We start from the raw sequence: 16,757 nt of genomic DNA, 5'->3' as shown, positions 1-16,757 counted from the left end.
CAGTGCCGGGTGCTACAATGTGAATTCTAGTCTGATATGATAGCTGTGTTTGAAGTTTACAGTTTTTTAACTATGAGCAGCATAGTTTAAAAGGATGATTAATGGGTACAAATTGAACGAGGGAAGATGGGGGAATAGCACAAGGAGTAGTGGGTACAAACTGAACGAGGTGAAATATGGGGATAGGACAAAGAGTAATGGGTACAAACAGGAAAAGGGGAATTCCAGGTTGGATATTCTGAAGAAATTCTTTCCTGTGAGGGTGGTGAGGCCCTGGCACAGGTCGCCCAGAGAAGCTGTGTCTGCCCCATCCCTGGAAGCTTTCCAGGCCAGGTCAGACGGGACTTGGAGACGGGGAGTGGAGGGAGTCTGTGCCCACGGCAGGGACTGGAAGCGGACGCTATTTAAAGTCCCTTCCGGCCCTTGATCTGGAGCGTTCCCCGGCGCTGTGAGGGCGGTGCGGTGCCCCGGGCCCGCCTCCCGGCCGTGTGGGGAGGGCCGCGGCTGCGCCGGGCCCGGCTGCGACGTGGATCCGGCGGCGCCTGCGCGGGGCCCTCGCTCCGCTCCGCTCCCTCAGCACCGCGCCCGGCCCGGCCCGGCCCAGCGCGCCGGCCCCGCCGGCAGCTGCGGGGAACGGGCGCTGCCGAGCCGCCGAGGATGAGCTGGTTCAACGCCTCGCAGCTGTCCAGCTTCGCCAAGCAGGCGCTGTCGCAGGCGCAGAAGTCCATCGACCGGGTGCTGGACATCCAGGCCGAGGAGAGCCCCTGGCCCGACGCCGTCATCCCCGACTACGGTGACGGTAAGAGCGGGCGAACCTCACGGCCTTCGCCTCGCCCGCCTCCTCCGCTGTCTCTTTCTTACCCTGGGGAGGTTTAACCGGCCACCCCGCCCAAAGCCCCCCCGGTTTATATAATTCGGAGCCCCTCCCGGTCTGTCTGATCCACATTCTGATCCCTCCCGCGCCCCCCGTGCGGGGTGACACCGGCACGAAGCTCAGAGCCTGGCTGGTGTCACCAGTGTCCTGTTTTTATCGCATGAGTAGCCCTGAGCCTCATAGCTCTGCTTCTCGAGGCGTTATTTGTTTATATTTTTTTTTTTTCTTTTGTGGCTGACGAGTTATTAATTGCTAAAAGGGGGAATCACGCTCTTTTCAGAAGCTTGCGTGGATTCACTCTTTGCAACAGGGAGGGCAGAGTAGAAGCTGAAAGTCTGGTCCATGTGAACCAAATGAAGTTCCCACTTCTAGTGGCTTCCAGTTCATAATCCTCAGACTTTTTCCTTTCAATCTGTTGAAAGGAATGTGCTGGTGGAAAAGTTGCCATGGCTATGAGGAAGTCTCTCCCCTCTATGTGTGCTAATGGAGAGCCTGAAGGAATGGTCAGCCCTAAGCTGTTTGGAAGAGAAAGAGCAAAAATGAGCCCTCTTATTAGAAATTCCCCCCAAAATAATATCTTAAAGATAAAAATAGTAATACTAAAAAAAGGATGGCAAACTAAGTCATCTGGAATCAGTGTAATTGTTACAGCTAGATCTAGAAGAACTATGTGAATTTGGAGGAGGAAAAGGTTATTTCCAGGTGAAGCCACAGCAGAGTGAGATTTCTGAAAATTGAAAGCTGTAGGAATTGAAAGTGTTTTCCAGGTTGGTTGCTCAGCAAAGGTCAGTTTGGGATATCTTTGTCCCTTTGAGGGCTCGGCAGTCGTGTAAGTAGTCTGGTGTCACCTTAAGATGCAAGAATTGTTTAGGGAAGAATATCATACTTCTCAAAGCTTTAGACTTGTCCGGTCATTTTTTAAATTTGATTTATATCTTAATATTCATGGTAGTTCTGTAATTCATAAGAAGAGCGGCAAAGATCAGCCTGTGTCAAGTTTTCAGGGAAAACATACTTGTTTTCAAGAGATATCAAAATATGTTCTGAATGTTACAGTTAACTTAGAACTTTTTCTGAAGCTGTTGAATCATGGACAAGGTAGCAATAAGTCAGATGCTTTTAGTAATAAATCACATGTTTGTAGTATTTTGGGCAATGAAAACAGTAATTATCTGAACTTCAGGCCAACAGCTATCAACTGTTCTGAAAGTGGAAGCTAGCTTTAAATATTGTAACTCAGCGTTTTTAATAGATGCTGATGTATAGAGTGAGTTTGTTTTTAAGTAGCCTGAAATAATTATGTTACCTAGATTATATTTGTAGGTACAAAATTGGATATTGTTTTTTGGTTTCTCTTTCTTACTTCAGATGCTACTGCAATTTGATGCTGAAATTCCTGCTGTTAACAAGTGCTGGAAAACCTTCAAGAAGTAAAATAATTGGAATTGTTAATGTTATTTTAGGGTAGCTTCAGAGTGGAACAATTCAGTATTTCTCCACAGAAGAAAAAAAAGTTCTCAGCTGGGCTGCTGCTGATTTTTATTGTCAGTGCTGTGCTGATGCTTGGTGTATAAGGAAAAGTGAAATCTGTCAGAAACTGAAGGGCAAGGACCCTTCTTACACTGTAAATTCTGCAAATACTTAAAGCTTTTCCCCTCTGTTTTTTGTCATGGTGTGTGAAGTGTTTATGTGCTACTTGCAGATAACTTTTAAGGCCTTGTAATTTTTTCCTCCTTTTAAAATCCATATAATTCTTTTAACTACAGCTTTTCAGATTCTTTTAGCAGGAGGCCACATTTGCTTTTGCTTGCAACCTTCAAAGTGGTTTTTTTTGTCTATCTCCCTTTTTTCCTGTTTTTATTTTTTAGGAACAAATTCTCTCATAAGTGGAGGATGGGACACATCTTCCTGGGGCTTGAGCTCAAATACAGAACCCCAGAATCAGCCAATATCTCCCACAGCAATCACAAAGCCAGTGAGGAGGACGGTAGTGGATGAATCTGAAAATTTCTTCAGTGCCTTTCTCTCTCCAACAGATGTTCAGAGTATACAGAAAAACCCAGTGGTGTCCAAACCTCCAGCCAAATCACAGCGACCCAAAGAGGAGGTGAAAAGCACTTTAAAAGAGTCTCAGCCCTCCAGCCAGCTGGAAGGGCCAGTGGCAACAGAGGCAGAAGTGAAGGATTCCTCCGTAGCTGTGCTGGACTTGAAAAGCCTTGATGATCCCAAGGAGAAATTAGAAGAGAATGCTGTACTTAAATCTGATGCCCAGCATGAAGCAAGCACAAATGAAGTTACTGACAAAAAGGTGTCTGCTCTAAATTTTGAAGAACCTGAAGATTCTCCTTCTGAAAAATGCAGTGTGGGAGGGGATGGAGCAGCAGGTGCACCCGAGGGCACTTCTCAGCCCCTTGGAGCAGGCGCGAAAGACCTGGGTTTGGAAGGGAAGGAGAGAAAGACTGAGGACAGACAAAGCAATACCCCATCACCTCCCATCAGCACCTTCTCCTCAGGCACTTCCACAACCAGTGATATTGAAGTTCTGGACCACGAAAGTGTGATAAGTGAGAGCTCAGTAAGTTCCAGACAAGAAGCCGCAGATTCCAAATCCAGCCTTCACCTGATGCAGACGTCGTTCCAGCTCTTATCCACGTCTGCCTGTGCGGATTATAATCGCTTAGATGACTTCCAGAAAATGACCGAGAGCTGCGGCTCCTCGGATGCTTTTGAAAGAATCGATTCATTCAGTGTGCAGTCCTTGGATAGCAGGAGTGTCAGTGAAATAAATTCAGATGATGAGTTGTCAGGCAGGGCTTCTGCTTCAGCGTCTGTCGCTGTCAGTCCGTCCGTGCCAAAGACAGAAACGGTTGACGCCCTGAAAAATAAATCGGAAAACTTGAATGATGCTCCTGTGTTACATGCTGAGGAAGCTGAGATGGAAGAGAGTGGGAGAAGTGCAACCCCTGTTAATTCTGAGCAGCCAGATGTTGTTTTGGTTGCTGCTGTGCAAACTGTTGAAGAACAGGTGGTGAAGGAGGAGGCCGAGCCCCAGCAGGATGTTGGGGAGCAATTGGTAGAAGAGGTCACTGAAAAGCAAGAGCTTAAAAAGGTAAGTAAAACATGTATTGCAAACACACCTTTAAATTGCAAGTGAAACTCCTGATGTTTTCTTACATTTCCCTGTATCTCTTATATCAGCTGATTTGAATGAGTTAATCGATGCTGAACTGTCTGACCCTGTAGAAAACTGTCCTTGATATCCTGCAGTGGAGCAGTACTGGTAAAATTTCTGATCAGATAGTTGTGAGTTTCACCTGATCCACCTGGTTGTCATTGTTGTGAATTGTGAGTAGGGGTGGCAAACAGGAAGCCTAATAGGTCAAATGTGTGATTTTAATTCTTTGGTGGCTACATTTGTATATTTTCTTGTATTTTTGTTATTTGTCTATATTCAGCTTTCCAAAATGTGGTATTAAGAAATTATTTTAAGGATGTGAGCTAAGAGCTTTTGATCCTGAATGGAAGTTTTCCTCCCTCATCTGCTTTGTGCTAGCATTTCACAGAGACCTTCCCACAGAAATAATTCAAAGAATATTGGGAGTCTTAATGCTTAATGTAAGCCATAGTTTTATAGAGCATCATCTCTAGTTAAAAACTTCATGTATAATTAAATATCACTGTTGATGATTTTGCTGAGGAACTTACTTGAGCCAGATGTGCTGGTTTGGTAGGATTTCTACACCTGTAGAAAACAGGTGTCTTTATGTTGAGGTGTGTGGCAGAAACATGGTAATCCTCACTGACTTCTGCCTCAAATTCCTGGAAACATTGACCAGTTCCGTTTTAAATAATCTTGTGAGGGAATGGATTGGGGTAAAGTCTGCCCCTCTTGTGTTTTAATTGTCCTATTGATCTGATCTTTATCTATAAAACCTTGTCCAGATGATTGATTCATTAACTGAGAAGCTGGAGAAGAGGGAAATACAGTTATTAAGTACTAGTAAAGAAAGGGCTCGCCTGGAAGAAGCTTATGATAACCTCAAAGAGTAAGTATGAAAATACGCTTTGTGCTGTAACTGTGACTTTGCTGTAATAAAATCTTGGATAAAACAAGGAGCTTTATGACTGGAACAAAGGTTACAGGGGACATGCACTGTTTTGGAAAGGTAGAAATAATGATTGCATGTGCTGTGATGGGATTTTTTTTAAAGACATATTATTTCTTGGAGCCAGAATATTTTTTGGGAGGGGGCTGGGGAAAGATTTTTCAGTAAGCAAGCAGTAGGAATGACAAATGTGGAGAGTCAGTCTTGGTTATTAATAAAGATCATTCTTAAAAGACTGGATTAAACTATTAAGAGAGACTGACTTTCCTGATACAGAGGGATGAACCTGATTTACTGAGTAATTTGTTGACTAAAATGTAGGCAGTGAAAGTATGGAAGAAGGGCTGGTTGTATGGAAAAACCTGAAATTAGTATTTAATTTGGTTAGAGTTAAAAGGGGAAAAAATGGACAGTTGTATTTACCAGCTCATTGATCAAATATCGAGTTACAAAATTTGCAGATATATGATGCTGTTGTTTAATGACTAAATTGTTCCTAACTTAAAAATTAAATAATTCACCCTCTATATTATACAGATTGTGGTTAATTAAAAAGGACTTTATCAAAGGGCAAAACATTTAAGATAAATTAAGAATTTAGTTGTTTGCATGGTTAAACTACAATAAAGATCTTTGGTGAGGACTTCTAATGTAGATGTGAGGTTTTTTGACTTGCTTATCATGTGTAATACAACTGAAATACTTTCTAAAAGCATTTAAGATAACCTGTTGCAAACTGTTTGGAGTGTCACATAACCATGCAACTGTTCTGAAATGTTCATTTTAAATGCAGTGAAATGTTTAGAATGAAAGAAGAGAGCAGCAGCCTTTCATCTCTTAAAGAGGAGTTTGCTCAGCGAATTGCAGATGCTGAGAAGAAGCTCCAACTAGCCTGCAAAGAGAGAGATGCAGCTAAAAAGGTAATTTGGCTTTTTTAATGAAATTAATATTTATTAGTTTATGACACAATTGAATTTCTTGAGGAAAAACAATAAACATTAACCCAGGGAAAATCATGAGGCTGTTAGTAACCAGCATGAGCTGTTTGCAGCCATCCAGACTACTTGGTGTTCACATCAGTGTTCTTGTATCCGTGCTGTGAACCAGCTTGGGGAACTCATTTAAGTTGGTCTGGTTTGGGAGAAAAAGAGATTTAATGTGTGCTCTCATTCACCTTGTACCAAATATGCACTTGCATTGGTGAGGGAGAATGGCCAGGGGATGTGAGAAAGGGATGAAGAATGGGAATGACTTCTTTAGAGGATTAACTGGTAGGAAAATTAAGGTCTGATGACAGATTGATTTGGAATGAGCAAAGAAATCTACAGCAACAAAGTTTATGGGGTTTAAATGTTCTTGACCTGGTGTCACAGCATTTCATTTCTCTAGCTTAATGCAAAAAGGAAACTCAAATCTAACTGGAAAACAAATATTTTTCAGCTGTTTGTCACTGTGTTGACACAGCAGAGAGTTGAACTGGAAAAATTATTCAGTATCTACGTGTGAATAAGACAGGTTGGTTTTTCTCCATTACAAAAGTTTCAAGAAAATTAAATGGAGATGGGGAAGTTGGAACAAATTGTGCAGGGGATTTACAGGGTCTCAGTCCTTGGAGGTTTTTAAAACTTGATGCAATAAGGCTCTGAGCAATCTGTTTTGATCAGATAATCTCCAGAGTTCCCTTCCAACTGAGATTGTTTTCCAAGCAAAGCCTTTTGAGCAGAAGGGCAGAAGAAAAAGGTGATCAGTGTAACTCACTCTGTATTTTTCCCTACATGTATTTTAATAAACAGTCCTAAGTATTTTATCCTATTATTTAGGAAGTAAAGACTGTTAAAGAGGAATTGGCTACTAGACTTAATACCAATGAAACTGCTGAATTACTGAAAGAAAAAGAAGAGCAAATCAAAGGATTAATGGAGGAAGGTGAGAATTATCTTTTTTTTATAGTAAAAATGTGTAGAATAGTTTGAAATGCACTGGCCTTGCATACAAGCCTTCTTTGTGTAGGGAAAAAGTGCTAAATTTGAAGCATGTTGGATATTTCTGAACATTGGAAGCATTTAGTGAGTAGCAAAGAGCAACAGGAGGGGTCAGGCAGGTACAGGTGGCTGGAGAGGTGTTTCCTGCAAGATGCATTAAGAGGTGCTGAGAGATAAAACCTGAATGTGCAGAGCAACATTCTGTGTTCCATTGAGAAGAAATCTAACAAGGGCATTGCTCATGGCATTCCTACAGTGTCTCCTTTAATACTTTTTAATTTTGGAAGTAAAATATAGACACCAAATGAGAAGGTAATTTTATTTTTTTTTCAACATGATGAGCTCACTTATTTTCAAAGCCTTTTACATCCTCTTCTATCTCACTGTAGCTCAGTGTAGCAAGGGTATCTCAGGATAAGATAGATTTAAACTTAAGAACTTGCATGAAAAACTGTAAGAATAAGTATTTCCATATTTATTGGAGTATTATTTTCATGAGACTGAAGAGCAAGGCTGTTGTGAATAGGGAGAATCCATAGAATATAACCAATATGCACTAGCTTCATGTTCAGTTTCTTCACAGGAGAAAAGCTGTCCAAACAGCAGCTGCATAATTCCAACATTATTAAGAAATTAAGAGCCAAAGAGAAAGAGAGAGAAAATATTAACACAAAACAGAACAAAAAGATTAAGGAAATGGAAGAGGAGTTGCAGCATTTAAAACAGGTGAGATATTTGTTGATTTTATTTTTATTTTTTTTTAAAGCTTTTTATATTAGCTTCAAATTTCCATTAGGATGGGCTCTTGATAAATTGACATTTTTTTTATATTCTGGAGACTTCTCTTTTTATAGAATCCCAGAATGGTTTGGCTTGGAAGGGACCCTAAAGACCATCCAGTTACCCCTCTGCCATGGGCAGGGACACCTCCTAAGCTCTAAGTTCCTTCCAGCCTGGCCTTGGACACTTCCAGGGATGGAGCAGCCACAGCTTTTCTGGGCACCCTGTGCCAGGGTCTCACTATTTCACATTATTGCAGCACTGAGTTATGATTTATGTGTGTATTGCTTGTAAAACCGCAGTGAGGTGTCTTCTCAGCTCCTTGTTTGCACTTGCACTGCTGTTACCATGTGAGCTGGAAAACCTGCACCACCAAAATTGGGGCAGTTGGTGATTGAGTCAAGACCTTACAAATCTCAGAGCCAGGATGTGGAATTTTGTGAAATTGTGGTGAAGAGCAGCTTCCTCTGGGGAAGGCAGGGAAGCAAAACCTTTCTTTTCCTGCCAAGTGATAGATGGTTTTAGTCACTTTATCCCAAATTGATTGCCACTTCTGTCACTGTTCTCAGACAGTGTTGTCAGCCCAACATCCTAGGGTTTGTTTCATGGTTCTTGTTTGCACTGACAGGTGCTTGATGGCAAGGAAGACCTTGAGAAGCAGCATCGAGACAGCATTAAACAACTGAATGGTGTTGTGGAGAGACAAGAAAAGGACCTTGCTAAACTTCAGGCAGAAGTGGAGGACCTTGAGGAAAGGAACAGGAGTGTGCAGGCAGCACTTGACAGTGCATACAAGTAAGCAAAGCAATCACACCTTGAGATTGTGGCTCTTCTCTGCGCAATGCTTGTGAAATATTTAAATGTAACAAAGTTATTTGCCAAGTTCCTGTTGGCATTTAAGTGTATTGGGGTTTGTTTTTTTCTCCCCAGGGAACTTGCAGATCTTCATAAAGCTAATGCCACAAAGGACAGTGAGGCTCAGGAAGCAGCACTGAGTCGGGAAATGAAGGCAAAGGAAGAGCTTGGGTTAGCACTGGAAAAGGCTCAGGAGGAGGCTCGGCAGCAACAGGAGGCTTTGGCAATTCAGGTGTGTCTGAAATGCAGTCAATAAACTCCTTAATTCAACAAGTGAATGTACTGAGGTGCTGTGTACACCTGATGTAATGAACCAGGTGGAACTCGTTTTTTGTGTGTACTTAGCAAATACCCAAAGGATTTCTTCCCCATGGAACTTGCTCCCTATTAAGGGGTGATTGTGCTAACCCTTAAAATACTAATTTTATTTAAAAGTACTTATAATTTTACTTGTCTAAATGAAATTATTTTGACAGGATCTATGTTAAGTTTGTAGTACTCTTACCTCTTAGAATTTTTAGTGATAAATAAATAAGTGTAACTATTTGTGTGTGTGCAAAAATGAAGCCTTTACTTGTAAACAAACATATCCTGTTTGCAAATGGTGTGATACTGCGGCACAGGAATAGGTGATGATACAACTTGTGGCAAGAGTTTAGTAATAATTTCTTGTTTATTTAGGTGGCAGACCTGAGGCTGGCACTGCAACGTGCAGAGCAGCAGGCAGCAAGAAAAGAGGATTATTTACGACAGGAAATTGGTGAATTACAACAGGTACGATAACAAACAGATGATGCCAACTTACATCTGCAAGGAGGACTCTAAAAGCTCAAAAATAAAATGCTACCATGACATGAGGAGCCTGAAAGAGAGGCTTTATTTTCCTGGTTACCTGCAGTGGTTGTCCTTTACAGAGGAGCAATAAAAACATTAATGAAAATGTCTTTTTTAAATCTCATAGTGGAAAAAAAGTCATCATTTTGTTTTGATGCCCCTTAAATAGCATGCTGTCCTTTTAAAATACGAGACAAAATACAGACATTAATTATGTGATAGTCATCTAAAATTGCTGGTAAATATACTTTTGAATGACTCTTTATCTACTCCTTAAGAATATTTTTATTGTTCTTAAGGGCCAGAATATAGATAGTTGCCAAAATGTTTCAAATGATATCTGGAGCTCTGGAATTTCTGGGCCCTCGCTCTATTATGTATCTAAAAATGTTTAACTTCTCTCTTGGAATTTCACACTTTACCGTGAGTTTGAACCACATGAGTGTTAGATTGTAAAGCAATAATTTTAGAATTCAAAGCAGCTGCTATTTATTTAGATGAATTCTGTATGAACCTTTCAATCCATCATATGGTTTTAATTGTATTTAATTTGTGATTTCAGAGGCTCCAAGAAGCAGAGAACAGGAACCAAGAGCTGAGCCAAAGTGTTACCTCTGCTACACGGCCCCTGCTGCGGCAGATAGAGAACCTGCAGGCCACGCTGGGAGCACAGACCTCTGCATGGGAAAAACTGGAAAAGAACCTCTCTGACAGGCTGGGTAAGGTGGTTTAGCTTTTACTGAACTGTGAGGCTCTGGGTGAAGGTGTGAGATGCAGGAAGGTAAATGTAAAGGGCTTAATACTTGCTCAGTGTTTAGATGGTGGATCAGGAGAGATGAGCACCAAATGCTTTCCTGTAAGGAAATGGTGTGGGGCAGGGGTTATGCCAAGGTTCTTGGACAGGTAATCCACTGGTTCTCCGTAAAACACACTATAACATAAGGTGGAGGGGTTAAGGTGTACATGTCCTTACAGCATCTAAGGGCATTGAGACACTGAAAGTATTCCAGGAGCCTGATGCTGAGACTCCAAATTGTAAAGTTTGGAATTTCTTACCTAACTGCATAGGTGATGATACATAGATTGTTTGATACAGTAGGAACCTATTGTTTTAAATGCAAAATACATTAAAAGCCCAAAGGTGGACCCAAAGAAATTATCTCCTTTCTGGAGGCAATCTGTAGTAGTATATTGCATTCTGAAAGAGTTTGAAATCTCTTCATTCTGCATGTCTTTGATCCTCTGTCTGTGTGTGGAAAATATTTAATTACCTATACAAAAGAAAACAAGATGTATTTTTTAAGAAAGATTAGTTGCATATTAAAAAAAATCTCAAATTCAATTTTAATGTATAAGTAAATGTCTCATATTCTAGATGTTTGATCAAAAAAGGTTAAATTCCATGGGGTTTTTTTTCACTATTAGGTGAGTCTCAAACTCTTCTAGCAGCAGCTGCTGAGAGGGAACGTGCTGCTACAGAAGAACTTCTTGCTAATAAAATTCAGATGTCTTCTTCTGAATCTCAAAATAGTCTTTTAAGGCAAGAAAATACCCGTCTTCAGGCTCAGCTGGAGGTTGAGAGAAACAAATTGAAGAAAATGGAAAATGAAAACAGCAGGTGAGTTAATTTTTTGGTTATCAGCATTTCTTTATAACTTGTGAAATGGAGTGTTGATATGACTGTGCAACATTTTGGCAGAATGTTACAAATAATGTTGTTTAGTATACTTTGTTTCATGCTAAAGATGGAAAAGTGTTACATTCATAGCATTTTGTAGCATTGCAGCTGTGTTTGTTTTAAAAGCATCTGAATCTACAGAGAATAGAATGCAGAATACTTATTTAGTGACTTTACCTCTTTCCTCTGTGTAGGTATGAGGTTGAACTAGAAGGGCTCAAAGACGAATATGCAAAAACCTTGGAAGATGCAAAGAAAGAAAAGGTATTGCCTAGTTCAGCTGTGATCTCTGCTGTGGTTGAAGTCTGAGCTAGCAGGAGATTAACATGTTGTATTTATCTTTGCAGGCACTGCTGGCTACTCAGTTAGAGATGGAGAAGATGAAGGTTGAACAGGAGAGAAAGAAGGCTATTCTTGTGCAAGAAGCAGCAAAGGAGAAGGTGGCAAAACCTGACATTTCTAAGTCTTACTGATATTGTCTTTATTTTAGTAGATAACTATAGCTGAAACTTTTAGTACCTGTCAGTATCTTTCCAGTGAAACAGGTGTTGTGTTAGACACACTGAAATAAGTTTTGAGTAATAATCTATTTAACCTGAGAAGAGGTAAAATATGGATTGCTGTCTTAATCCTCTGTGTTTGAGTGCTCTTGGATCCTTTTGCTTCTGAAGCTACTTCTTTTCTTTGCTTAGACTACCAGCATTGCTTCCACTGAATTCCTGTTTTTCCATGACTGTGTGTAATGTTCCACATGCTTTCCAGCTTAAGTCACAAGTCACACAGCAGTCCTCAATAGTCATCATTAAATTCATTACCACTAATTAGCAGTTAGTATTCAACTAAAACTATTTCTGTTGTTTGTTTCTTACTGTCTGCAGTCCTAAAAATCTAAGTGCTTTCCCCTTCAGAGGTTGGCATGCTTGTAGATGCTGCTTGGAAAAAGGGCCAGTCTGTTTTGAAGAGGTAGCAGTGAATTATTAGCATGTGAAAAATCTTGGAATTTAGGTCATACACTTTATTTAAAAAGAAAAAGGCCTTAGCATTCATTCTATGAAGAGATGTTCTTCTGGGTGTGAGATATTCTTTCTGTGATGCATTTGGACATACACAACTGCCTCTGAGTCTCTCTTGGCTACTTGAAGGAGAACCTTTTTTCAGTGTAATTTGTAGCTTCTGTCTTAATTTCTTGAAAGGTTTGAGATCTTGAAGATCTGCTTGAACTTTCATGTTCTAGGTATGGGGCAAGTAGAAAATCTATCACATTTCTATGTTCTATAGTTGTTGTTGGAAAAAGGGAGGCTATTTATAGAATCTCTTTTAGCATGTTGTGAATGTTGTTTGTTTTTTTTCTAACTGGTGATATTGGATGTCTTTCTTTATTTTTAAGGACCGAAAGTCATTTACAGTTGAAACTGTATCGAGTACACCGTCAATGTCCCGCTCCAGTTCCATAAGTGGGGTGGACATGGCAGGTCTCCAGACCTCTTTCCTCTCACAGGTAGGATAGATCACCTATAATGTTTTTTTTTTTTCCTTCTTGACAGACCACTTACTTTCCTCAAGAACTTTTAGTAATGTAGAAAATGACTCTTTGAGAGTGTATTCCCCTTAGACAAGGTAACATCCTGTGCAGAAACATCTAAAATTCTTAAAGGGCATCTGTGATTGTAAAGCCCACAATTGATTGATTTTGTACTTGCACTCCTGGTTTAGGGCACACCTCTGCTCCCTAGGCAGCATCACTGACAGCTGTACTCTGCTGTCTCCTACAGCTGCTCCTTCCCTGTCAGTCCAGTTCATGCTGTCAATGCTAAATGGCACCTGTGGAAGGGTCAGGAGAACTTGCCACTAGGGAACTATCCCAAATTGTACCTGCTCACCTCAAGCTTTCATTTTGAAAACAAGCTTTAAGCATTGCAATGCTTGTCTAGCATGGTGTAATTTTAAATCTTAAATTATGTTTTATTTAGGAGAGGGAAGATCCCAAAATGGGCATGTTTTTGTCTAATTTTCAGCTTCTCTAACCTTCTCTTTGTAGGATGATCCTCATGATCACTCATTTGGACCAGTAGCTACCAGTGGGAGCAATCTCTATGATGCAATAAGGATGGGATCAGGTTCAAGTATAATTGAAAACCTTCAGTCACAGCTAAAACTGAGAGAAGGAGAGATTTCACATCTACAGGTATCTTTTCAGAAAGCTTGGTCAGTATTATGAGAATTCTGTGAACCAGCACAGCTGTGTAGGGATGAGGGTGAGAAGGGTTTGTTGCTTCTTCTTTTTTATTTTGGCAAGGACCTATCCAGAAAACCTATCTGTCTGAAAAGCAAAAAAAAAAACCCAGGACAATGAGATTTGAGGAGAAAGTGAGAGTGGATCTGAGATGTGCTGTTTTGCAGTCTGGTGATATTTTGATATGGTGTTTTATAAATACAGTGAATTCTTCTGCTTGTTATTTGTGTTTACCCTAGCTGGAAATTGGAAACCTGGAGAAAACTCGATCAATAATGGCAGAAGAGCTGGTTAAATTAACAAATCAAAATGATGAGCTTGAAGAAAAGGTGAAGGAAGTACCCAAATTACGCATACAGTTAAAGGTAAGTGAATTTCTGGTGTAAATCCATCATAAAATATAGATAATTGCATTTCTTTAGGAGTAGTCCTATCAGTTTAGGAATACATTCAAATCTGTCTCTAGGCATAAGTGACTGAAGAGCCTGTTTTTCGTTTTTTTTCTTTTATGTAGTAGAATCTAAAAATGCCCACTCCATGGTTAGACAGACACTTCAAAACACATCTGTTGGAAACATGTGCTGTGCATAAGACTGTGTGCTAAATCAGGGAGAGACCACTTTTGTTTCTGTCATTTAGGCACTTGTCTGGAACTGTATTTTTTAGTGGAAGGAGTATTTTGATAAATAGCATGGGTTTATGAGGTTGATGCAGAAGCTGAATGTGTGTCCAGTAGAGATACAGGAAATAGGACAAATAATTTAATCCTATTGAATTGAAACTGAGATATTTGAAAAAGTTTTGGAATAATTTTTGAATACAGAATGTTCCATTTTCTCATGAAACATTTCACAAACTGATCATTCCTGTAGTAAAACAGTGCACTTTTCTGATTTTAATGCTTATAGCAAGTGAACTTGAAAGTGCTTCAGGATGCCCTCTGAAACCATTACTAACTCTGTTTAGGATCTTTGGAACTTTTAACCTTTAGGATCTTTGTCTTCCTTTAACACCTAGAATATAAATTTAGCTGTATTCAAAGCACAAAGTATTTTTGAAGAGTTTACTGTGTGCTTCACTGTAGTTACACTTTGATAAGGCAATGCTGCACTTATTTCCCCTGCTGGTGGTGTAAAACACTGTCCCAGCAGCAGCTTGTTTGAAGCTGAACACCAGTGAAATAACAAAGTGTGTCCTTGCAGGATTTGGATCAGAGGTACAACACCATTCTCCAGATGTATGGGGAGAAGGCAGAGGAGGCTGAGGAACTCCGGCTGGATCTGGAAGATGTGAAAAACATGTACAAGACTCAGATAGATGAACTTTTAAAACAAAGACAGAATTAATTCCCCGTGGGACTCTTTAACTCTTTGGTGAAAGACTGTAAAGATAACTGTTTATGTAAATGCTGAATTTAATTGTCTTGTAAAAAAACCTGTATTATAGAAAATGTGACTATATAATAGAGTTCATATGTTGACAGAAGAATCAATGCTTTAAGTGTCCTGTTCTGTCTGCAGTTAAATTATTTGTGCAATATTTAATTTTTTTCTTCAGTCATCCCTTTATTTAAGTTTTTGCTAAATAGTGGGTCATTTTACATAAACAGCAGAAATTATGGTTGTTACCTTGTGAGACAGCACTGGAAGGTATGAGTAGTACTAAAAGCAGTACTAAAGCAGCCCTTGATTCATAATCGTTGTAAACCTAGGAAAATCACATTGCAAGTCTTTCTCAAGTGTTCATGTGAGTTTTTCTAAAATCTCATCAGGTAATTTTTCATAAACTAAAGTAGCAGGGACTTGCTGTCTGAAGCACAACTGGTGGATATTTTTATGACAGGAAAATCTTAGATTTGTGTTTACAACATCTGAAGGTGTCAGGGTGATTATTCTTAGACAAATCCGATTAGTCTGACTGCTTTACGGTAAATCACCGAGTGTGAGACTCAGATGAGACTTCAAATTACAGCTTCATCTTGTATATTGCTTGTGTTCTCATGAGCAATCTGGAGACAGCAGCTCTGCTTGTAATGATAAATGCATTCAACTTTTAACACCAGAAATCAGAGCTATTAAATATCTGTTCTAGATTTAGTAGCTGATTTTTAACAGTAGCTAGAACAGTTCAGAAGAATGCAGGAAACTGATTTTTTTAAAAAAGAAATTGCTGCAGATCTCATGGTTCCTTTTATATAAGTAGCAAGGGTTAGACTTCTTGTAAAATTGAACTGTGGCTTAATTATAGTTTTTGAGCAAGTCTCCAGTGGCTGCAGAGTATTTCTCATGCCATTCCTTAAGCAAGGTATTGGTCAAACAGCACTCACATGACTTGGAGTTGAGCTGCATTTTTGGTAATGTCAGAGGAAATGTTTGAATGGGACCCTGGGGAATGCTGAGAAGAATTCTTTCGTCTTCCTCTCTGCATTCCAGAGAGCAAATATTTTGCTGCATCTCAGAACCTACTCGTGTGAAATACTGGGCAGCTGAAATTCTTTGCTTATCACACCAGTGCCTCTGTTGGGAGAGGGTTTTTTTTCCCAGACCAATGCACGTTGTAATTTGGGAACTCTTTTCCTGCTTGGGTATTCAGTGGCCTGACAGACAAGAGATGTGAAGGATGAGGAGTTGCTTCTGGAGAAATGCCTGTTGGTAATACGATTTTACTATGGGTGTTAAGAATTTATTCCTCACTGGGAGAACAGTTAGTCACTGAAGTTACACAGGCAAGGGAATGTTCATGGAAAATCCTAGTCTGATTTGAGATTCAGGCTGTTACTCTGTGAGGATTTCATTAAAGCCATAGAGCCAGAACATTTAAATTTGTTATAACTCCCCAACTGTCAGAAACTTCTAACTGCTTTAATAAAAATACTTTTTTCTCTTCCTTTTTTTTTTTTTTCATTGGGAGGTGGGAGGGAATTACCCTCTTGTCTTCATTTCAGTTTTGGAAACCACGGTGGTATGATTTTTCTTCTAAAAACCTCAGAATTTAACACTTTCCATATTAAAACATGACTGGTTGCTCCAAGTTTCTGAACTCAGACCAATCAAGCCTAAGCAAAAATCATATGTCCATAATAATGTCCATATTAAAACACTTGCTGGAATTTTACTTATTTAGAATTATGATGTACAAGGGTTAGTTCAACCTTTTCTTAAGAAAACAACTCTTTGTGATGGTCAAAGATTAGAAATTCTGTTCAGCTTTTATCTACTACAGCGAATCAATAACTTCCTGATTTTCACCTTTCTTTTTTTTTTTTTTTACAATCTTGGCAGACAAATGCAGCAGCAAAGAGAAATAAATTATCCTTTGAACTTTGATTGGGATCTCTTGCTCCCAGTGCTTTTGAAGGTAACATTTCCTGTGTAATGTGAGCAGATGCTCCTGAAGGGCAGACAGGCAGTTCTGA

At 39.8% G+C, this 16,757-nt stretch overlaps 1 protein-coding gene across 1 annotated transcript; it reads left to right on the top strand.

Moving 5' to 3' along the window:
* The first annotated feature begins 534 nt into the window (after window positions 1-534).
* TMF1 (TATA element modulatory factor 1) lies at window positions 535-16,620 on the top strand. The gene is made up of 17 exons (XM_058844899.1): window positions 535-799; window positions 2,743-3,983; window positions 4,817-4,920; window positions 5,774-5,900; window positions 6,801-6,906; window positions 7,546-7,688; window positions 8,371-8,537; window positions 8,673-8,829; window positions 9,279-9,371; window positions 9,994-10,150; window positions 10,857-11,049; window positions 11,304-11,373; window positions 11,457-11,549; window positions 12,497-12,607; window positions 13,148-13,294; window positions 13,582-13,707; window positions 14,545-16,620. Exons 1-17 carry the CDS (start codon window positions 658-660, stop codon window positions 14,686-14,688), a joined length of 3,321 nt encoding a protein of 1,106 aa, XP_058700882.1. The 5' UTR covers window positions 535-657; the 3' UTR covers window positions 14,689-16,620.
* The last annotated feature ends 137 nt before the right edge of the window (window positions 16,621-16,757 follow it).

This window comes from Poecile atricapillus, chromosome 9, assembly GCF_030490865.1.
Source record: "Poecile atricapillus isolate bPoeAtr1 chromosome 9, bPoeAtr1.hap1, whole genome shotgun sequence".
Lineage (NCBI taxonomy): Eukaryota > Metazoa > Chordata > Aves > Passeriformes > Paridae > Poecile > Poecile atricapillus.
This window is presented reverse-complemented; position numbering and strand designations above follow the sequence as displayed.

What these genes read in the sequence shown, in the direction of transcription:
- TMF1 (XM_058844899.1), top strand. Translation starts at nt 658, where the DNA reads ATGAGCTGGTTCAACGCCTCGCAGCTGTCCAGCTTCGCCAAGCAGGCG. An exon ending in AGGAGGCTTTGGCAATTCAG is followed by an intron (nt 8,830 to 9,278) that starts GTGTGTCTGAAA and finishes TTGTTTATTTAG; the next exon opens with GTGGCAGACCTGAGGCTGGC. An exon ending in AATTACGCATACAGTTAAAG is followed by an intron (nt 13,708 to 14,544) that starts GTAAGTGAATTT and finishes GTGTCCTTGCAG; the next exon opens with GATTTGGATCAGAGGTACAA.